Source organism: Erythrolamprus reginae, chromosome 1 (assembly GCF_031021105.1).
Source record: "Erythrolamprus reginae isolate rEryReg1 chromosome 1, rEryReg1.hap1, whole genome shotgun sequence".
NCBI classification, from domain to species: Eukaryota; Metazoa; Chordata; class Lepidosauria; order Squamata; family Dipsadidae; genus Erythrolamprus; species Erythrolamprus reginae.
The window spans coordinates 368210715-368235106 of record NC_091950.1 but is presented as its reverse complement, the minus strand read 5'-3'; the positions used below and the strand labels follow the sequence as shown (position 1 = coordinate 368235106).

Sequence of the window (24392 nt, the reverse complement as noted above, 5' to 3'; positions counted from 1 at the left end):
TGATAAATGAGAATTGGCTGAGGTTTATGAAATAAATCTGACTGCTTTTTCCAAGTTTTGATTTATTAGTATTTACTACTGTGTTATTGCTATACTGTCAGAAATGCCTAGGGCAGTGATGGTGAACCTTTTTCCCCCTTGGGTGCATGCATTATTGTGCATGCATTATTGTGCATGCATTATTGTGCGTGCGCAATTGCCCACACCCATAATTCAATGCTTGGGGAGGATGAAAACAGCTTCCCGTAAAAACTCCAGAGGCCTCTGGAGGCCTGTTTCCCAACTTCTGGTGGGCCCAGTAGGCTCGTGTTTCACCCTCCCCAGGTTCCAAAGGCTTCCCTAGAGCCAGGGGAGGGTAAAAACGTCCTCCCCCACCCCTCCAGAAGCTCTCTAGAAGCCAAAAACGCCCTCCCAGAGCCTCTGTGTGAGCCAAAAATCAGCTGGCAAGCACACACATGCACGTTGGAGCTGAGCTAGGGCAACGGCTCATGTGCCAGCAGATATGGCTCCGCGTGCCACCTGTGGCACCCGTGCCATAGGTTTGCCATCACTGCCCTAGGGCAAATAAACAGAAACTCTGATACAAGCTGAATTTGCACAGTGTGAAAACCACCCAATTTATCTAATTATTTATCATCTACTGTATGTCTGTCTGTCTGTCATTTATCATCTCTATTAGAAACATAAAAACATAGAAGTCTAACGGCAGAAAAAGACCTCGTGGTCCATCTAGTCTGCCCTTATACTATTTTCTGTATTTTATCTTAGGATGGATATATGTTTATCCCAGGCATGTTTAAATTCAGTTACTGTGGATTTATGTACCACGTCTGCTGGAAGTTTGTTCCAAGGATCTACTACTCTTTCTATTCAATTTTTATACTGCCTTTATTGCTTTATAAGTAACTCAGGACAGCGAACATACAGCAACAATCCTGTGAGGTGAATTGGGCTAATAATGACTGACCCAAAATCATCTAGTCAACTTTCCTGTCTAAGGTGGGACTAAAATTCAGTCTTTCAAGTTTCCAGCCTGGTGCCATAACCACTAGACCTTATGGATTCATATAATGTGTAACCCACTTCATTGTGCGTTGTTCAGTAAAATATGATTAAGCAAATCATTGTCATTATATTTATTTTATTTATTTGTTTTGTCATGTACATATTGGTGGTATATAAAGATATAAATAATATTTATATACATGATACTAGTAAAAGAGAAACATTAGGACAGGGGACGGAAGGCACTCAGGTCCAGTTATGCATGCCATTTGCTGACATATTAGGAATCGGGAGAGGTCAACAGTGGATAATCTAAAGGTAAAGTTTTTGGGGTTAGGTGATGATACTACAGAGTCCGGTAGTGAGTTCCATGCATCAACTATATATAAGATTAAGTAAAACACTGCAATTCAGCAGTCCAGCCTGCCCCACTTTAGTTACTCATTATACAGAGTTGACTTGGACCAATTAATAAGTCTGTTGAAGAAGCAAAGTCAAAAGCAGAAAATGGGAAATGGTTTAATTTAAGAATGGGATGAAAACACAGTGCAGCTTCTAAGCAATAAGATTTTTACTGGTAGAAGTCACAAGAGTGGAATTAGACTTCAGGCATAGCAAGAAGTGATGTATTCCTTGTGACCCATTATGCATGAGGAATAAGGCTGACTCAGTAAGTAATCAAGCAAACTATCTGAGGCTCCTCTTGTAAAATTAAACTAGATTATCATGTGGAGCTGTGATCACAGTGAGATACTTTGAAAGAGGAAGCAAATTACAGCAAAGATTTTCAGGTCAATTTAGAAAATGTAGCAGCTGAATGAAATTGCCTTGAGGGAAGAAGCCGACTGATATTGAAGAAATGCTGGCAAGGACAGAAACCTCACCTTCTACGCAGGACCACTGTTGGAATAAAAGGTGCTCTTGTGCAGAGCTCCACTTAGTGCTCCACTCCCCCAAAGCATAGTATAAAACATAGAAAAGTACATGGAATGAACACTCATCCCAAGTTTTAAAATGTTTGGTTGTTATAATCAAAAAATGTGCCTCATTTATTTTGGCCATGTCATGTGGGAAAATTCACTGGAGAATGCAATTACTTTTGGAAGAGGTAGTCGTAAAAGGAAACAGGCTACCAAATGTTGTGGTTAGCTCTGGCCCAGCTCCTGCCCCAGGGACTGTGGATGTGGGGGAGACATCCACATGCTGCAGGCCTGTTTTGCTCCCGGTGGAATCTGTTGATGAAGGCTCCTCTGACCAAGAAGACATGAGTGAAAGGGAGGAGGAGAGTGTGGCAAACAGCTCAGAAGGAGATCAATTATCTCTCTCCTCCTTGGATTTGGAACAAGAGTTAATGATACAGCCACGCATGCGGAGAGCGATGCATATGCAGCAACAACTGAGAGATTATTATCAAAGAAAATGAGGCCACCTGTGGTTGGGTGGGGCTGTGGTAATTAGTGAGGCTGTTATAAAGAGCTGGGACAAGTAACAAAAGAGCTCACCCAGTTGTACAACATTTGGGTCTTGAACCTGGGTTATACTGCATGATTACAGATTGAGTTGGAAAGGATCTTGTAGGTCATCTAGTCCAATCCTCTGCTCAAGCAGGAGACAATTCATAATTTCTGAAAAATGGCAGTCCAATATCTTCTTGAAAGTGATTAAAGAATCCACAACTTCTGAAGACAAGCTGTTCCATTGGTTGATTGTTCTCACTGTCAGAAATTTCCTCTTTATTTCTAGGTTGAATCTCTCTTTGGTCAGTTTCCATCCATTATTCCCCATCTGGCCTCAGGTGCTTTGGAAAATAGTTTGATCCCCTTCTCTGTGGCAGCCCCTCAAATATTGGAACACTGCAATCATGTCTCCCCTAGTCCTTCTCTTTGCTAGCCTATCCATGCCCAGTTCCTGCAACTGCTCTTGATACATTTTAGTCTCCAGTCCCCTGATCATCCTGGTTGCTCTCCTTTGCACTTTCTCTAGTGTCTCAATATCTTTTTTATAGTGTGTGACCAAAACTGGATGTAATACACCAGGTGTGTCCACTAGGATTCCAAGATCCCTCTCACAGCAGAAATTAAGGCATCATGTTAGAAACCAGGAGACCATGAGTTCTAATCCTCAAAATTTCTCGGTACTCTCTGAGCTTGGTTGTTTTCTTGCAAAATGCTTCGATAGCCAGACTAGGTAACACCAAAAGTGCACAGGTAATGAAGTGTTGGCAAGGAAACAACCAACCTTAGAGAGCACAAGGGTCATTATTTCAATCCTGAGTTATAAAAATTATTCTCCATCAGGTCTGCCTTAAGCACACAAACCGTTGAATGACCTTGGACTATTCATTCTCTCCAGCCTGAAAAGCAGTCAATGGCAGACCACTTCTAAAATGTTGCCAAGCTAATTGAAGAGATTTGTCTCTTTTTGTCAGGAGTCAACATTGGCCCAAAGACCCCAAAACAAAACAAAACAAAACATGTCAACAGTGGGAGTACACATTTTTCATCTAATGAGGTAATTCTCTTTTTCCAGCTATTTCCCCCCTTCCCAGCTATTTCCTACTTGAAAAATGTTCTATTTTTGCCACCAAATGGCCCAGTTGTTGGTATCTACTTTGTTTTTCTCAACTTTTTTCTTCCTGGTGGACTCTTTTTGGCATAGATTCTCTGAACCATTGAGAATATATTGCATGAACAAACCTATTTTCATCTAAAAGTGTTTCCATTTTTGTATGAGTGTCCTGTTCTGTCTTATTTCTCATTCAGATCTCTGTAACAGCTACATGAAGCAATACAATTTACTTTTCCATCAGTTTGATAATAACTTGAGTAAATGATAACTGCTCCAGCTCTGCTTTAAATAGGAATAAGAATGTATTTATTTTTATTTATTTTAAAAATTGGAATGCTGTTGAGAAAGCTTTGGGCAACTTTAATATATAAATATTACAACCACAAAGTAGCATCATAAAATAATTCTAAATCTCTAAAATGATATCATAAGTTCCAAAACTGCACGAAAAAGTCAATCTTCACTGAACATAATTCAATTCCCAGGTTAAGAATCCCCTGGGTTAAGGACAACCCATAATTAAGAACTGAGCCCACTTTAGAAAAATTCAAATTATATAACAACTTGTGAATGGCACTTGTTCTTAAACTGGGAACCACTTTATAAGGATAACTTTATACAGGGGAATATTCTGTCTAGCTATGTGTTAGGGATGTTTGGAAACACACACATATCTCATTATTCTAGGCAGCATATCTTGGCATTTCTGATCCCAGTTCATTATATATATATATGTCTTTCTTTGAAATGAACAAAATTGCAGGTCCATGTTAAAAGTTGTGCTATAGGTGGGAGATCAAACAAACATGAAACGAAATAAAAAAATGCATGCCTCTAAACTGTAATTCATATTGAACTTTTGTTTTTACAAAAGTAAACTATTGCTACACCATTTTGGGAACATTCCAGCATTGCTAGGTAATGTTTTCCAAACTAGACTAGTCTGAAAAAAGTGAAGGATGATTGCATTCTGTGCTTCTTTGTCTTCCTGCTGAAGTTGAGCTGAATAGAATAGAAAAGAATAGAATTTTATTAGCCAAGTGTGATTGGGCATACAAGGAATTTGTCTTGGTGCATATTCTCTCAGTGTATGTAATAGAAAAGATACATTAATCAAGATACATTAATCAAGAATCATAAGGTACAACATTTAATGATAGTCATAAGGTACACAAGCCCCTACCTTTCTTCTTTTCTCCCTCCCCACCTATGTGTACTACACAAGTAAATTATAAATATTAGAATGTATATTATAAATATCCCTTTTGCTTTTCTGTACCCTGTTTTTAATGTATATATTCAATAAAAATATTTCTAAAAAAAAATGATAGTCATAAGGTACAAATAAGCAATCAAATCATATTAGGAACCAGTCAACATAAATTGTAAAGATACAAGCAACAAAGTTACAGTCATACAGCCGTTTGTGGGAGCAGATTGGTGATGGGAACAATGAGAAGATATTAATATTTCTAATGGTCCAAGTACATTCTTCCTCTAAAAGAAACTTGGTAGGAATCACCCACTGTCCTGAAGCTCATTGTTCTTGTGTGGTCACCTGGTCGAAAGACCAATGTATTAGCTTGTCAAACTGGGGCAGAAGAATGTTGTCCTAGAACTCTACTCAGCAACCTCTCCCATTGGAGCTTTTTAGATTTTGCAAGTCCTCAAAGGCACTGAACTGTTTCTCCAAGCATCCCTCACATCCAAGCACATCCTGGCCACATTTGCCCATTGGTGTTGGGAACAGCATTCATCTTGGAAAAGAATGTTGTTATTATTATTAGCACATGGCATTGTTACAATAGCCAGGAGACCACAATGCTATTGCAGAGCAATAGTTTGACTTCCCAAGATATGAATCCTGTTATTGGAAATGCTTCTGTGCTTCACAACATGTGCCACAAGATGTCAACTTGGCTTCGCACCAGAGAGAAAGACAAATGGCTCTTCCTGCAGTGTCACCCAAGGCCTTCTCCCTTCCTGGAGCTGCCTTGCAAATGGGTGCCATGGAGTGGTGAATTGCTCTTGGTTTGGCCCGATTCTTAGAACCAGTAGCTGTCCAGGATGCTACTGTGCATGGTAGTAAAGGGCTTTAGAACCTACTACTGGTGCCGCAACGGGCAAACCTTAGAGCCGTCAGAAATCTGACTGCCAGCACAAAGCAACTATCTCGTCTCCCCACTGTTCTGTCTGGGTTCCCCCAGATGCCAACACCAACTAAAAAGAGTAGCCAGATACGCTGATAAAAAGCAAAGTCATTTTATATCTTTGAAAACAAACACAGATAACAAAAACTGTTCTTACAAACTGGAATGCTATGAAGCTTCACAGAAGAGTCACGACGGCCAGACAATACAACAGGCTTCTTGCTGGCACACACACCACTGTAGATAATAAAACCCACGCCTCCCCCAAGTTTTCAGCCTTCGAGGCCACAAGCCAGAATCAGAGACGCCAAGGATCGAAGCAAGGTCACATGACTTCCAAAAGATAACTCTCCACAATACAGGAAGGGCGGGCCTGCCTTTTCAACCTTTCTGAGGAGAACCACACCCAAACCCAGCTGTTGCCTATTAGGGATGGAAATACCTGGCTAATTGTCCCCTTTGTTGTGCTGCCCTTCTCTGCCTCATATCTATGATGGCTTGTGCATTCTCATCTAATGATTCCAGGCTACTCGCTGGGGAGAGCTCCCTCCCGGGGGTCTCAGGCTGTTCTCCATCCTCCTCGTCCTGACATTCCTCTTCCCCGTCTGCCTGGTCCTCCTCCTCCTCCTGTTCCTCGTCCTCCACCTCTGAGCATGGAGCCGGCAGAGTTCCAGCCGTTCCCTGAGGAGCCTCAGACTGAATCACAACACCCACCGAAGTGGTATTATCTATCTACTTACACAGATCATCCTTTTGAACTGTTAGCTGGTGGACAGAAGCTCAGGTGAGTGACAGGAGCTCACCCTGCCATGCAAACCCAGGGCTAAGATCATCTCCACCATCATTAATTCACTAAGCCACCTTGCCTCTTAGGAAAAGAGTGAGGCAGCAGATTCAAAGAGAACTGATAAAAGAGCAACCTGTTGGTAGCAGGCAATGCTGACAACCCCCACAGCTTCTGCTGGCAAGAATGATAACAGGACTTTTAATTGGTGCAAACATTGATGCCTAAATTATGCATAATGTATGAAAAATTTGGATCATCACAAGTGACCTGATGAGTCACCCCCCATACACACTTCTTAAGTGTATAGATCTTTTCCGTAAAACAACAACTCATCAACTATCCAATTTCTGAGGAATCAAATTTCAATTTAGAAATTTCAAATTTCTCCCCAAAAGAAAATATATCCAGTTTCTACTAGCAGCTCTATACCAATCTTTACTGCTTTCCAAAATACTGTCCCAAATGAAATAATGTGTGAAGTAATAATTCAGTCTAGATTGGAAGCAGAAATAATACCACTTCTGAACTACAATGGTACCTCTACTTATAATCTTAATTCGTTCCGTGAACAAGTTCTTAAGTAGGAAAGTTTGTAAGAAGAAGCAATTTTCCCCATAGGAATCAATGTAAAAGCAAATAATGCATAGAGTTGGGGAAACCACAGGGAGGATGGAGTCCCTGTTTCCTCCAGGAGATTCCTAGAGAGGCCCCAAAGAGGCTTCTCCCCGCCTTTTCTGGCCCTGTTTCCTGCTAGGAGAGGCCCCAAAGAGGCTTCTCCCTGCCATTTCCGGCCCTGTTTCCTCCCAAGAGATTCCTAGAGAGGCCCCATGGAGACTTCTCCCTTTTCCAGTTAGTTTCGGAGGCTCGGGTTTGTAAGTGGAAAATGGTTCTTGAGAAGAGGCAAAAAAATCTTGAACACCTGGTTCTTATCTAGAAAAGTTCATAAGTAGAGGCGTTCTTAGGTAGAAGTACCACTGTATATGATGTAATAAGAACTGATGCTGGAATATTTCTGACCTGTTCTCCAAGAGGTTATGCTAAGATATCATTTTCAAATGCAAGGAGTAACAAATGAAACTCAATTCTATGGAATTATTCTGCTGTTCATGCAGATTTTTTTCCCCCAGATGCCCGTGTTCAATGCACAGACATGAAAAATCTCGGCTTGCTCAGTTATATGCTATAAGGAAGGGCAAGGCTAACAGTGCAGTCTGCTCCTCTTTCTAGGCATTTCATGCCATTCATGTATGTAATACATGGAGGAAATAAATAATCTTGCATAAATCCCAGTCTCGGTATTGTGCGATGCCTTTCTGTATCAATTGCCTTTTTCTTCATTGGTTAAAAATCCACCTTTATTTTTCTTTATATAGTTCAACTGAGCAATTTTATCTCTCTGTGTCTGTACTAAGCCCAAAGCTTTTTCATAGATAAGAAAAAAATCCACACTGTCTTCGTTTCACTTCCCATTATTTGAAAACTGACTACTGATAGACGTTGTCATTGCTATCCTAACAACATGAGGAACAGGCAAAGGAAACCATCAATCAGTGCTATCTTTAGATGACCAATGGGTGGTCGTAAAATAAGTTTGAAATCAATGCTAATGGGTTCACCGAGAAGTAAAGTGTCAATATGGTTGTTTCAATTAAGCAATGCCATGATTAGTGGCCACTCTCTGAGCTACACAGTTGTAATGGTATGTGAGAAGGATTTTGAGAGATAGAAAGGAGAGTCCAAGACTGACAATCACAAAAGGAGGGATGGCATAGGAAACATTTCAGAAGGGACTTTCTCTATTTTCTCGAGAATAAGAGAAAAGGAGGAGAGAAATACTAAAAGATTCTGTTAAGGTAACCTTACAATAAAGATAGAGCTAGCGCTCTTGGTTGCTGTTATGTACGAATATATGTAGGATTATTTCCATAAAAGCTGCTGATTAGTTAATTCCATGGCGGGAAATTTAAACGACTGCCTGGACTACCGCACAGGGCTAACAACAATTTCTAGAGCTATCCAAAAATTTTCCTCTCCATACAAAAGGAAAAGAAAACAAATTGTAGGCTTCCTGATTCCACAATCATTTTTTCAAAGCTGTCTAGTGTTTTGTACATTTGTCTATCTGTTTGCAAACAAACAAAAATTGCTGCAACAGGAAATCTATTGAGCTGCAAAGGCCTATTTCTTTTCTCTCTTAAAAGACCTGAAATTACAAAGCCAAAACAAAACAAAAAAAAGGATGACAGTATTTTTGCGATCAGTCGTTTTTTCACCACAGCTCTAACCATGGTTCTCTCAAGCTATGGTGACAGGAGTGAAGGAACACAACTCAGAATTGATCTGAGTTGTTTGAACTGTTTGCAAATTTATTTTCTGGTTCACAACAAAATAAGAAATTTGATTTCCCTTTTATCTTCATTAGAGGATTAGTGAATTAGTGAACTGCAGATTGCCCATTTGTCCACTCCCCAAGGAACTGCCTTCAAATAATGGAAGCCTTTCAGGTAAGTGATATGGAAGGATAAAAAACCTGGATCAACAATAGATCAATAGAATATAATTTTTTTATTGGCCAATGCAGTATACAGGCGCTCAATGGATCATTCCCAAATAAAACAATTAAAAGCATTGGGCAGCTTCAGATATTCCAGGTATACAGGCGCTCAATGGATCATTCCCAAATAAAACAATTAAAAGCATTGGGCAGCTTCAGATATTCCAGGTATACAGGCGCTCAATGGATCATTCCCAAATAAAACAATTAAAAGCATTGGGCAGCTTCAGATATTCCAGGTATACAGGCGCTCAATGGATCATTCCTAAATAAAACAATTAAAAGCATTGGGCAGCTTCAGATATTCCAGGTATACAGGCGCTCAATGGATCATTCCTAAATAAAACAATTAAAAGCATTGGGCAGCTTCAGATATTCCAGGTATACAGGCGCTCAATGGATCATTCCCAAATAAAACAATTAAAAGCATTGGGCAGCTTCAGATATTCCAGGTATACAGGCGCTCAATGGATCATTCCTAAATAAAACAATTAAAAGCATTGGGCAGCTTCAGATATTCCAGAACTGAGTCAGAAGCACTGCCTCATATAGCTATTACTATGGGATAGAAACATAGAAACATAGAAGACTGACGGCAGAAAAAGACCTCATGGTCCATCTAGTCTGCCCTTATACTATTTCCTGTATTTTATCTTGCAATGGATATATGTTTATCCCAGGCACGTTTAAATTCAGTTACTGTGGATTTACCAACCACGTCTGCTGGAAGTTTGTTCCAAGGATCTACTACTCTTTCAGTAAAATAATATTTTCTCATGTTGCTTTTGATCTTTCCCCCAACTAACTTCAGATTGTGTCCCCTTGTTCTTGTGTTCACTTTCCTATTAAAAACACTTCCCTCCTGAAACTTATTTAACCCTTTAAGATATTTAAATGTTTCGATCATGTCCCCCCTTTTCCTTCTGTCCTCCAGACTATACAGATTGAGTTCATTAAGTCTCTCCTGATACGTTTTATGCTTAAGACCTTCCACCATTCTTGTAGCCCATCTTTGAACCCGTTCAATTTTGTCAATATCTTTTGTAGGTGAGGTCTCCAGAACTGGATGAAGAGATCAGGAACCGCTCTTGGGTGGCTACCAGAGAACAAATGATAAATTTCCCAGCATAATGTACATCACGACATAAATGATGTACATTTTATAGATTGTTCACTAACATCATAACACATCATAGCATGTACCAGATCCCTGTACGTGGGAGTACCTTAAAGCCACATTAGATAATGTAAAACATTTACGTACAGTCTTGAGAAATATTTCAGAGAGTTACAGCATAGAACTTTGTACATTGAATGATTAATAGAAACGGGGATAAAATATGTTTAGTAACATTGTTATGGAAGTATGTCAGCAGTACCTGATTGAGAGCATTCTTCAGAGAATCAATCTCTAAATTTTTCAGAGGTTGACTTCATGAAATAGATTGTACCACTCTTAGGTTGTAGCAGAGCTCCATCTAGTGTTTAGTTGCGCTGGAAAAATTGATTTAAGATTACACCACTTGTTTTGTAATAATATAAAGTTTATATTAGTTTATTTTTCTAGGTTGCATTTGAAGCATTTAAATTCTCTGTTCAAAAACTGGCCCCAAAAAGACATAATTGGTAGTACCTTGTTGATTTTGGAAAAACCAAACAAGTATAACAAATTTCAATTCTGGTTCATTGCTTTATTTGAAGAGAAGGAAAGGGAAATCAAGACAATATCCTGAATGCGATGAGGGATGCAGTTTCCTTCCCCACCACTCCCACAGAGAAACTTTACTGAATGGAACAAACTTTTAAAGAGGAAGAAGCATAAGCGGAAATGCTTTACATCTCTGAAATTTTCCCTTGTGGGGTTTTTTTTCCACAAAAAAAAATGAACTGGAATGGTATGATATTGTCTTTCAACCTTACTTGTTAGAATAGTTAACTGCTTTATTTAAGTTAGCATATTAACTATAAATAGCTATTAACTACCAATAACTTGGTAGTAAGGAAGCAATTGACCATTGGATGGCTTGACAGACCCCTGGATGAGGGACAGGAGTGGGTTCTAACTTACCTCGCTGTCAGTTCACTTCCTCCCATGCCACGTGGGCGCTGCAAATGTGCAGAAGCAAAAAACTTCTGCTCATGCACAGAAGCTAAAACCAAGATGGTGGCAACTATAGCGCTGCCGAGAGAGACAATTCGGTGTGTGTGTGTCTAGCTGGCCATCACTGCCTGTTCGGCAAGATGAGGGGAATTCCCGCTACCGGTTCTATAAAACTGATCCAAACTGGCAGTAACCCACCTCTGATGAGAGAGGAGGAAGGAAGATCATTGGGCAAAAAGAATTAATCAGTAGTGTTGCAGGTTAGGTTATTCCCTTTCAAATATTTAAGCTTTTAGGTGAGATTGCAAAGGTTGCAAAGCATTCTTTTCTGGCAATGTGCAATCTTGCTTCAAAAGCACATGTAAATTGCATTTCAGGGGAATCTCGGAGAATCATGAGCCAGATGGTAGCAATTAGATGAGACCCCTTTCTTTAAAAAAAACAAACCCTCCACATATTACAAATACTTTGGGAATCACGGGAGTTGTTTTTCTTTTCACATGTAGGCGCACAGTATAATTTTCTTTCTTTTTTGCTGAGATTGCAATAAAGAACACACACACACACACATATACACACAAACACACACACATACACACAAAGCAAGCATAAGTTTCAATTGCCTCTGGATTTTAAAGATCCCATAATTAATGCTGAATGCAGGATGTGTGTGTGTGTAACAATGTCAGGATGACAGCCTTAAGTATGTAATTGAAGTATCACTTTTTTATTTGTGCAATGACACAAAAACTGTTTTACAGTTTTTCTGAGAAAACCTAAATGGCTATTTTTCTGGGAAAAGCCATGGAGATTTTACAAAAGTGCATATAGTTAACAACCAGAACCACCACAAAAATGTGGGGAAATTTTTCCAGGGATCCATAAATCCCTCAAAATGCATGTTCAGAAATGATTTTATATTTCAGAATGGGTGAAATTTCAGAAGAGAGGGGGAAAAAAATCTGATCCAAATTTGAAAACCTGGCACTGTGATTATCTATCTATCTATCTATCTATCTATCTATCTATCTATCTATCTATCTATCTATCTATCCATCCATCCATCCATCCATCCATCCATCCATCCATCCATCCATCCATCCATCTATCATCTATCTATTGTATTTTTCAGAGTATAAGACACACTTCTAAGAGGCTGAAAATTCAGGTGCGTATTATACTCACGCAGCTTTTTTTGAAGCTTCCCCCTCCCCAGCCTTAAGGTGCTAATGATTTTCCAGCTCTTATCTTGCAGGTTCTTTCATTGTTACTGTCTGCAAAGAATGTTTTCCAAGCTCCAAGTTTTTGCAGAGCTTTTTTCATTGCTCTAACTTGCTCCAAATAAGTTTCTTTCCAGCCCTAACCAGGTGCTAACTATGTTCCCAACTCTTATAGCTTGCAAGCTCTTTCATTGTTACTCTCTTAGCAGAGAGTTTTTTTCATTGCTCTAACTTGCTCCAAATGTTCCTTTCCAGCGCTAACCAGGTGCTGATGATGTTCCCAGCTCTTACTCGCTTGCAAGCTCTTTCACTGTTACTCTCTGTGAATAATGTTTTCCAAGTCCTAAGTCTTTGTAGGGTTTTTTTCATTGCTCTATTTGCTCAGAATTTTTCTTTCCAGATTTAACCAGGTGCTAACAATGTTCCCAACTGTTACTGGCTTACAAGCTTTCATTGTTACTCTCTCAAAATAAGGGGTTTTTTTAAAGCCCTAACCAGAGGATAAAATAATGTGCTGAAACTTACCAGACTAAGCAGATTCTTTTCCCTATTTTTCTCCCCCAAAACTAAGATGTATCTTATCCTCCGGTGCATCTTATACTCCAAAAAATATGCTCTATCTATCTATCTATCTATCTATCTATCTATCTATCTATCTATCTATCTTTCTTTCTCTCTTTCTTTCTTTATGCCACTTGTCTTTCTGGGCAGCTTACAAGATATAATTCTCCCATGTAGTTTTCTTGGCAAAAATGCAGAGATAACTGGACATTGTCTTCTGTTTTCTTTTTTCAAAATTTCAGTTTCAACCTACAGGCCAGGATGTCTGGATAGTCTTTTATTTAATAATAATAATAATAATAATAATAATAATAATAATAATAATAATAATAATAATGTATGGATGATCGACATCGCAATCCCAGGAGACAGCAGAATTGAGGAGAAGCAGCTAGAGAAAGTAGTGAAATACGAAGATCTAAAAATCAAGCTGCAACGACTCTGGCATAAGCCAGTGAAAGTGGTCCCAGTGGTACTTGGTACGCTGGGCGCAGTGCCAAAGGATCTCAGCAGACATTTGAAAACCATCGGAATTGACAAAATCTCCATCTGTCAATTGCAAAAGGCCGTTTTACTGGGATCGGCAAACATAATTTGCCACTATGTCACGCAGTCCTAGGTGCTTGGGAAGCGCCCGACTGGTGATGAAATACGAAATCCAGCATAGTGATCTCGTTTGCTATGTTGTACTGACATAATAATAATAATAATAATAATAATAATAATAATAATAATAATATATTAGATTTGTATGCCGCTCCTCTCCGAAGACTCGGAGCTCTGCTTAGCTTTCAGTTTCAGACAAATCTGGCTTACTTGAAGGAGCACCTGTTTTTCCTTGACTTGATCCATATTTGAAAATATTAAAACTTTCTTCTCCAGCTTTCCCTACAATTCAACAGGCGCTATCTTAAAATGGAAACCTTCAGAAAGGTTTCCTAGAGTGCACTGTAATACATTTATTGCCAGCAGTCATTTTTTATGTTATTGGTGATGATGGTGGAGGTGGAGATTTGGGGATAATCCAGTTTTTGAGAGTGGTAAAACAATACAAATGATAAAAGTGGTAAAACAATACAAATGATGAGCAGGCTAGGACACCAGGATGGTTCATGTCACAGTTGGGTTGAATTTTCTTTTGTTCTGTATGTATGTTTATGGAGATTTTCAGTCATCCAGGTCTCATTTTTGTCTTTTTCAAAAGGCAACTGGACTTTGTTTTTGGCTTGAAGATGTTTTGCTTCTCATCCAAGAAACTTCTTGATTTGAATGATGGAAAATTGATTTATACTCCTTGCAGTCATCTGGTTGTTAGCATTTTTTGAGCCATAGTGGCGCAGTGGTTAGAATGCAGTACTGCAGGCTACTTCTGTTGACTGCCAGCTGCCAAGCATTTTGGCAGTTCAATTTTCACCTCAAGATTGATTCATCCTTCCAAATGAGGACTCAGATTGCTGGGAGCAATATGCTGACTCTTAAACCACTTAGAGATGGCTATAAAGCACTGTGAAGCAGTATTTAAATTTAAGGGCTATTGCTATCCTAAAAATCTTCAAGACCACCTTCTACCACATGACTGGTAAGGGCCCACCTTCTCCCAGTGACTGGTAAGGGCCCAGAGTTGGTCTTCTCCGGGTCCTGTCAGCTAAAGTGTCAACTGATCGGTCCACGGGGGGGCCCTTCTCTGTGGCTGCTCCGACTCTCTGGAGACAGTTATCTCCTGATATCCGGCCCTACTAGCCTTCCAGAAAGCGGTAAAGAACTGGCTTTTCCAGCAGGCCTGGGGCTGTGGACCATCGGGATTTGGCCACAAATGGTGTACATGCCTATAACTATGGGATTTAAACTGTTTTTAAACTGTTTTAAGAGGTTTTAGTATTATTTGGATGTTTTATTTTTTTGTTTGAGCCTCCTAGAGTCCCTAGGGCAGTGATGGCAAACCTATGGCACGGATGCCACAGGTGGCACATGGTGCCATATCTGCTGACATGTGAGCAGTTGCCCTAGCTCTGCTTCAATGTGCATGTGTGTGCCGGCCAGCTGATTTTTGGCTCACACAGAGGTTCTGGGAGGGTGTTTTTGGATTCCAGAGAGCCTCCGGGGGGGGATGGGGGGCATTTTTACCCTCCCCCGGTTCCAGGAAAGCCTTTAGAGCCTGGGGTGGGCAAAACACAAGCCTATTGGGCCGATCAGAAGTTGGGAAACAGGTCATTTCCAGCCTCCAGAGGGTCTCCAGGGGGTGGGGGAAGTTGTTTTCACCCTACCCAGACATTGAGTTATGAGTGTGGGCATTCGGGTATGCACAATAGCACACACCCACGCTCTTTTGGCACCCAAGGGAAAAAAAGGTTCGCCCTCACTGCCCTAGAGAGTTGGGTGGCATAAAAATTGAATAAATAAAATTATTGAGGCTATGTGGAGATTTATCTGTGCCTCACGGTCACTTGAATGTTCAAATGGATGTGAAATCTTCTTGGAACTGCTCAAAGGAATTTGTTATGAACAGGATAGGTGATGCCATATAACTTCTTCTGTTGAGAGGGCTGTTCAATCTTAATATAGGTGGCCTTTTTGACTCATTTCAAGCTACCATAATTAAGTTCTGAAGAAACTGAAGGTTTTTTTGGGTGAGAAGCAAAAAAACAAAACAAAACCCCCCAAAACAAAGTAAAGTTGTTTTTTGAATAAGTACCTTTGGTACTTTGTTCTGTATGTTTTTCATTGAGTGTTACAATTTTATCTCACTTATACATTGGTGCTGTTATTAACATATCTGTTTCACAGATATGTTCATTTGATTGAATTGGTCTTCAAGGAAAAGTGATTTACTGGTCATGCAGAAGTCTCAAAGATCCTGTTTGGAACATGTCAACACTGTATTCCTGTTTCAAGTTATAGACCTTAAATTCTATTCAGCAAAAATCAGTTCAGAATTTAAAAAAAACAACTCCCATCCCAAGTTGATGAAAAGTTGTACAATTTTCATTCACCTTTTTTATACATTATAACATATTACTTCAGGAAGAGACTTGCCATGGAACAGTTTCAGTGAAAAGGTATGCATAAAGAATGAGCAAGACTTCAATCCAAATATAACTTTCATACAAAATGATACAGAAGAAAATTTATTTCCACCAAAAAAAGGAAAATATATAGAGCCTCGATGTGCAGTGGTTAGAGTGCAGTATTGCAAGCTACTTCTGCTGATCGCCGGATTCCAGCAGTTTGGCAGATCAAATCTCAGTAAGGCTCCAGGTTGACTCAGCCTTCCATCCTTCCGAGGTGGGTAAAATGAGGACCCAGATTGTTGGGGGGCAATAGGCTTACTCTCTGTAAACCGCTTAGAGAGGGCTGTAAAGCACTGTGAAGCAGTATATAAATCTAAATGCTATTGCTATAAAATACAAAAAATAGGCCACAACTTTATATACCTTTGTGTAATTCAGTTGCAGAGATGATTTTTTTAAAAAAGTATTTGATGGCAGGATTCCAATAGGCTTTCCCCAGGAATATTGGAATGTGTAGTGTGGATTGAAGGGAAAGGGCTTAGGGATCTCCGTCCAAGGAAAACAGATGGACAGCTCAACACATTCCACATGTGCATGTATCCAATTACAGTAACACTTCTTGAACTTTGTGCCTTTTTTATTACATAGCTATTGGGGTGTTGTATTTTGAGATGCCGAACAGGTTTTAGGTTACATTTTACCTAAACATTTATTATATACATATGCAAGCTATCTTCTCTGTATGTGAAATCATAGACATACCCATTTGGCAGAGTCAAGTAGCATTTTTGTAGCTGGGAGAGCAATTTTAATGGAAAAGAGATAAGGAAACTCAATTCTGTCTTAATGTGATCTCCCTGATTTTTCTATCATTTTTCTATTGTCAAATGTCTGACACTTTTGATGATTTTTCCATTGAATCACTGAGAGGCAGCAGTTTGCAAAAAATGGGAAACTACATGAATTCCAATTTTGTCTAGTGATCCTAAGTAATACAGTGTTCCCTCAATTTTTGCGGGTTCGAACTTCGCGAATAGGTTTTCACGGTTTACCACGGTTTTTCAAAAAATGTTAATTAAAAAATACTTCACGGTTTTTTCCCCTATATCACGGTTTTTCCCACCCAATGACATCATACGTCATCGCCAAACTAATAATTTTTGCAAATAAATAACAAAAAAAAAATTGTTAATAAATAATTATGGTTATAAATATCAGGATCACTTAGTGTCTTATTCAATGGTGAGTACCAGTAATAATGGTGAGTAAATGGTTGTTAAGGGAATGGGAAATGGTAATTTAGGCGTTTAAAGTGTTAAGGGATGGCTTGTGATACTGTCTATAGCCAAAAATGGTGTATTTACTTCCGCATCTCTACTTCGCGGAAATTTGACTTTCACAGGCAGTCTCGGAACGCATCTCCCATGGAAATCGAGGGAACACTGTACATCATATTGAAATAGACGAGTTTCTGATGAACTATAAAGCCCTTCATGGCACCGGACCAGAGTATCTCAGGGACCGGCTTCTGCCACACGAATCCCAGCGGCCAGTTAGGTCCCACAGAGTGGGTCTTCTCCGGGTCCCATCAACTAAACAATGCCACTTGGCGGGACCCAGGGGAAGAGCTTTCTCTGTGGCGGCCCTGGCCCTCTGGAACCAACTCCCCCCAGAGATTAGAATTGCCCCCACCCTCCTTGCCTTTCGTAAGCTACTTAAAACCCACCTCTGCCGCCAGGCAATTAAGACTTCTTTCCCCCCTAGGCCGTTACAACTGTATACATGGTATGTTTGTATGTATGTTTGGGTTTATATATTAAGGGGTTTTAATTTGCTTTTAGTATTGGATTTTATTGTATATTGTTCATGATTGTTGTTAGCCACCCTGAGTTTTCGGAGGGGCGGCATATAAATCCAATAAATGAAAATAAAATAAATAATAAATAAACTAAAAATGTTTTACTCAACTGACACCAATGACAGAGCACAAATTAGAAAAGGGTAGGTGGGGAATATGCAGCAGTTTGAAATAAAAGGTAAGGGAATATAAATATTAACAAGCAAGCAATCAAGCAAGCCAGCAAGGTTAACTCATGAGTTCACCCCCCATTCAAGATACTTTATGATGATAAACGGAAGTCTGACTGCAAGGGCATTTTGACTTGGAAATCCCTGCCCAGATACTGAACACGGAGCTTTATCATAACTTTTGACACAGAATAGGTTGAGTCATTTGCTCGGCCTGAAGCAGATCACATCTTCCTTGAATTGATTAGCAAACTGGAACAGCCCTGCTTTAGACTACTGAAAATCAAATACAGAAGCCAGGAAAGGTACAAACAGGAAGAGATTGCTACATTAAATTGATTCTTGTATCTTTATTATTATTATTTTAAATCTTCAGACTTTTCTGCCATGAGACAGGAATGCATGATAGACAGAATGGCTCAAACATCTTCACATGACACACTCAAATCATATTTCATTCACAATTTTACCCTAAAACATTTACAGTTAACATAATCCCACCCATTTCTATTATCACAGATTTAATTATTTATTGAACAGTAGTTGCCAGCAATCAAAAATTGGAAGGCTTCCCCCCACCCCTCTTTCCCTTTTTTTTTGGCATTTTAAAAAAATCTATAACATGAGGAAAATCACAACTATTAATTCTCACTTTATATGGCAACCTCAAGGTAATAGATAAATCCAAACAAAATGCTCTGTTTTTATGTTACTCGCTGAGGATGTTAGAGCTCTACAATCCATTTCATGTTAACTAAAATTACTAGAACAAATTTACCTTGCTATGTTTTTAAAAGCTGCGTTATTCAGTTGATCTCTCCCTGTGGAATAGAGTGGAACAAAAAAAAATGCGGGAGAATGTTTAATGAATCCCCTTTCTCCATCTTTTTCTCCATCTATTATGGGTGGTTATAGAACTTACTGAAGCAGACTGGGAGTTGTACATCATTGAAAATTGGCCTCCTCCCTTGCAGATAGATGCCTCTTTTCCAAAGGAATCCATTATCTTGATACAGTATTTGTATTTGTGTTGCCCATGGGGACTATTTGGCAAAGTGGCCAATCATACACTGGAGCACTCCAACGTGTCATTTAACAGGACAGCTTTTTAGATAAAGCAAAAGAGAGCAGTTGCTTGGAATTCACATCATGGTTTCTGAAGATAACTATGTTGAGGTTTTCCGGAATGGATGTAAACAAAGATGTATGTGCACCTGTATGTATCTGTATGTGACAGTCTTTATGTCCTTTGGGAGTCCACATCAATTGTTAATGTTTCCACTGATGAATATTGTAGACTACATACCTGATCTGTAGTTATTTACTCCTGAGAAGTTAATAGAAGGGAATGACAGTTCTGATGCACTTTGGAATGGCACATTCACGTAAACGCTTGCACACTTAAGACTTAACGAAAGTTTCTAAACACAACTTCTAAATAAGGTCTAAAATATCATCACAATTTTAAAAAATCCTATGTAAGTAAAATATAAAGTAGGAAGTTTTTCAACAAACGTTTAAACAGGAAAACCTAGGTATTTAAGAAAAAAATGTAGCAGATGCATTTGTAATTTTGTTTTTAAAAAAGGTATTTTTACCACATACTAAAATGCCATGATATCCCATAACTGGCCAGGTCCAGCTATCTCTGAGCTGCACGGCTTACAAAATTGGACAAGAGAAAAAAGAAACACAGAAATAGAGAAAAAATTCAAAAATAGCCAACATTATCCAAGAAAATGGGACATTTATATTACAGCTATTAAAAAAGATGGCTGTAAAAAAGTCTATGTGATTTTTTTTAATTTTAAGGTTATCCCTAATTTTTTAAGTAACTGAGTCGATCATGACATTACTCCCAAGCATTAGATTTAATATCTTAATGCTATTTCTCTAATGTTTAATCTCTTATTGAAAGTACTAATTGTATCTGAAGGTCAGGTTTGAACTTGAGAATTAGAACTTTTATCTTAATGAAGTTAAGTCAGTTTGCATTATAGTCACAGTTGGTGTTCTTGAATTTTAATAGGTCAATGCAAGTAGTTCCTTGAAATTACATCGCATACCAGTCATTGAGTAACAAACTAAGCAGAACTCGCTATCTTAATTTGGTTCTTTTAAGATCTACTATCATGGAAGAAACAGAAGTATACCTTGATATGAGTTGTCTTAGGACAACCAGTAACCAAAATAGTGGCTAGTAAGAATTGCTAGTTTTAAAAAATTGCATAGGTACTAATCAAGAAGGCAGTAAGCACAGCACAGTATGTGCCATTATGATGTTGTCTTATTCTCCTATCCTTCTCTTTTTAATGTAAAAAAGAAAGGAGAGCTTCCTGAAGGGATTTCATCAGGGTTACATTACATAGCAGGTATTACCTAAGAGCTTCTGAATGGCCTTAAAAGTTCTTTCCCACAATATTCTCTACCTGCTTTTCTCAGCAAACTCTTCCTCGGTTATTTGTATCATGCCTCTTTCTCACAGCAATTTCAGAATTATATTTAACCTAAGGTAACATTCTTTCTATTTAGCACTTGACTGGAACTGTCAAAATGAGTCCTTACAATAATCCCGTGTGTTGAAAACAGAAGTAGATCAAACTAAGAAGCCTTCCACAGAAACTTGAGTGCTCCGTGCAAGAGCTACTTCCCCTTCCTTACTTGAACCAACCCTCTTTATTTTTGGAAGAAAATATTTAAAGGTCATCTTGAGTTTCAAGTTGATAAGACATTGGAGAGTTTTCCTGCTGATCTTCGATAACAGTGGATTCGCTCTGTTCCTCGCTCATTTCGCTGGGTGGTTCTTCACAATTTGGCTCTCCTGGATCCAGACTGCTTCCCTCACTTTGCTCCTCATTCTGCTCTTCATTGGTCTTCACAGTATGCTCCACGTCACTCTCGAAGGACGGTGAAAAGCCGTCCATTAAATTTTCACTGGCCGCCAGTTCATCCGAGGGTTGGTTAAGGGACACAGGGATGGTTGGCTGTGTAAAGCTGTCTCTGGCAGTTAAAGGCACTTTGTTTGTGGCCATTTCTACAGCAGTATCATTCTGTGGCAAAGTTGCTTTTTCAACAAGTCTCCACTGAATGATACTCATATCTTTGCCTCCAGTTGAAATTAAATAACTATCATTATGAATGAAACTGACATTTGTTACATGGCTACTATGGGCACTATATTTATGACTTGGAGCCTGTTAACACAAATAAAAAAAAGTGTTAAGATTGAACTATATATCAAGCAGGCTTGCCTCAATTTCCAATTACATGTATTTAACTAGGAAAATATCTATCTTATCTTTCCAATGCATTGTAAATTTTAGCAAACTACAATTTCCCCCCAGATATAAATCATTACAATCTCAAACATGAATTCTATCGAAGTCTAAGTCTATCATTCACTTTGCCATATATAAATATTCAGACAATAGATTTTACTTGTAGAGTAAGTGTTCAAGTCTCCCAGGAAAGGGTTTGCCCCATTCGTCTTGTATATAACACTGTCATAGGCATGGGGAAGCTGCTAAGCAAAATAATTGGTTTGCATCTTTCAGCAATCCTGGAAATCACTGGTTGTCCAATACTTACTGGTTGCAATTGCAGTGTATTTGCATAGCACCAGAGACTGCTGGGACAAGCAACTCACAGCAATCTTAAGACAAAACAGTAGGCTGAAAGGGAATAGCTATTTGAATTCTCTGAAATTACCATTGAGAATGTAACTGACTTTCTGACCAGAAAACATCAGTAGTTCATTCTTAGTAAATGCTTATGTGATTGTAATTTTATTTTAGAATGCCTGGTTTAGTTCAGTGCAACACTTGTTTTACAGCTGTCTCATGTGGTACTCTTTTTAAATTTGGATAGTATGCTATTGTGAACAGATTACTAGTTTACATGGTCAGATTGCTTATCTAGAGTCTTTAGTTTGTGCTCTTCAGGCTGAAATTAGATAGCCAACTCAGCTGGTGTGTTTTCTCAGTCCCACCTTTACCACAAAGACCCTGCATGAGAAGGGCAGTAGGGACAATTATTGTATCTGGTCAGAGAGCTGTGGATCATATGCAGACCTGTGGACAACCACTTAAATGTGAGCAGCAATGTGCTGCAGTTGTCAAAAAAGCTAACCAAGTCCTAAGGGTGCATTAATAGAAGGCAAGAAACAATATCACGTGAAGTGTCAGTATCAGTTTATAATGCTCTGGTAAAGACCACACTTTTATTTTGGTTGCCACAATATAAACAAAAATGTTGAGATTCTAAAAAGAAGAGCAGCTAAAATGATTAGGGAACTGGAGGCTAAAACATATGTAAAATAGTTGCCGATATTGGGTATGTCTAGTTTAATTAAAAAGGACTAGGAGTGATAATACCACAGTAGCAATATTCCAATATCTAAGGGGCTGCCACAAAGAAGAGGGGGTCAAGTTATTCTCCAAAGCACCTTGGAGGACAAGAAGCAATGAATGGAAATTAATCAAGGAGAACTAAGGAGAAATTTCCTGACACTTGGAACAATTAATCAGTGGAGCAACTTGCCTCCAGAAGTTGTGAGTGTTGGAATATTGGAGTTTTTAAAGAAGAGATTGGGCAATCATTTTTCTCAAAAGGGATAGGGTTTCCTGCTTGAGCAGTGGGTTGAACTAGAAGATCTCCAGCATCATTTATTATTCTGTTATTCTGAGCTGTGGTGGTGCAGAGATTAGAATGCAGTACTGCGGACTACTTCTGCTGATTGCCTGCTGCCAGTAGTTCAGCAATTTGATTAGCACTGGCTCAAGGTTGACTCAGTCTTCCAACCTTCTGAGGATGGTAAAATTAGGATCCAGATTGTTGTTGGGGGCAATATTCTGACTCTGTAAACCACTTAGAAAGGGCTATAGAACACTGTTGAGGTGGTATAAAATCTAAGTACAGTGATACCTCATCTTACGAACTTAATTGGTTACTGGACGAGGTTTATAAAGTGAAAAGTTTGTAAGACGAAACAATGTTTCCCATAGGAATCAACGGAAAAGCAATTAATGCGTGCAAGCCCAAAACTCACCCCTTTTGCCAGCCGAAGCGCCCGTTTCTGCACTGCTGGGATTCCCCTGAGGCTCCCCTCCATGGGAAACCCCACCTCCGAACTTCCATGTTTTTGTGATGCTGCAGGGGAATCCCAGCGGGGGAATCCCAGCAGCGCAAAAATGGGTGCTTCACTGGCAACGTAAGTCCGGAGGTGGGGTTTCCCATGGAAGGGAGCCTCAGGGGAATCCCAACAGCGCAAAAGTGCGTGCTTCACTGGCAACAGAAGTCCAGAGACGGGGCATCCCAGTGGCAGTGGCTTGGGTTTGTAAGGTGAAAATAGTTTGGAAAAAGAGGCAAAAAAATCTTAAACCCCAGGCTTGTATCTCGAAAAGTTTGTATGACGAGGGGTTTGTAAGACGAGGTATCACTGTACTATTATTATTCTATTTTCCTAGTAAACTAAATAATAAAATTTATGTTCTGTCTTTTCACTGTGGAATGTCCTTTCATTGTGCTGCCTACAGTTTAAAAACTACAGACATATGAAATTAAAAATAAAATGTAGTGAGAGAGTAACTTAATCATTATACTTCCAGGGTGACCAATCCAGTTAGGCAAAGGGACAGATTTTTTTTCCTAGGTTATATTCACTATTGAAGACACAGAACGATAACTATTCTGGGAAATTTGGTGCCTAGGAAAGGAAACTTATTTCTAGCATGTGAAGCTGAATACACAGCCATACTTTTATAGTATACAACTGCTTTTCTTCTCATTCCTGCTCTAAAACATTGCCCCTAACTTACCTTTGCTTTGGAGCAGGGATATTGAAATAGATTAACTTTACAAAAGTCATCAGCCACAGCTATCACTTTCCTATTATGGGACCTCACAAGAGCATTTATATCTGTTCCATCTGATCCTTCTGGCCACACTCCTTCATTATATAAACACAAAAGAATAAAAATGTTACTAAAACAAAGGGCAAATACAGAGACTTATAGTCCTCAAGATGTTGGACTCCAATTCCTATCAGCCTTAGCCAGAATTGAAATGCTTCCAGTTCACTCGTGCCTGTCAGTCGTCGGAGAGCTGGTCACAAAGGCAATGCAAGGCTCTTCCCCCCCACTCAGACACTACCATTTGGGTTCTTTTACCCTCTGTGCATGCACAGAATGTTTTGCACATGCGCAGAGGGTAAAAGAACCCAAACAGTGCTATCTAGGCAAGTAGGCGGAGCCTCGCGCTGAGTTCGCAACTGGCTCTCCGACAACCGATAGACATGAGCGAACCGGGGACATTTCACCCCTGGCCTGGGTCAGCTAGTATTTCTAGATGGTTACAAGATCTCTATGGTTCAGAAGAATTTTAAGAGATTAGACATCCCTTTAGAATACATC

At 39.3% G+C, this 24392-nt stretch overlaps 1 protein-coding gene across 1 annotated transcript in view; it reads right to left on the bottom strand.

The window, feature by feature from the left end:
- Nucleotides 1–18312: 18312 nt before the first annotated feature.
- Nucleotides 18313–24392, bottom strand: part of EML4 (EMAP like 4) — a 122024-nt gene continuing 115944 nt past the window's right edge. Inside the window, 2 exon segments of the mRNA XM_070734525.1 lie at nucleotides 18313–21176; nucleotides 23799–23929. Coding sequence (XP_070590626.1) covers nucleotides 20679–21176; nucleotides 23799–23929 — 629 coding nt within the window. The 3' untranslated portion in view covers nucleotides 18313–20678.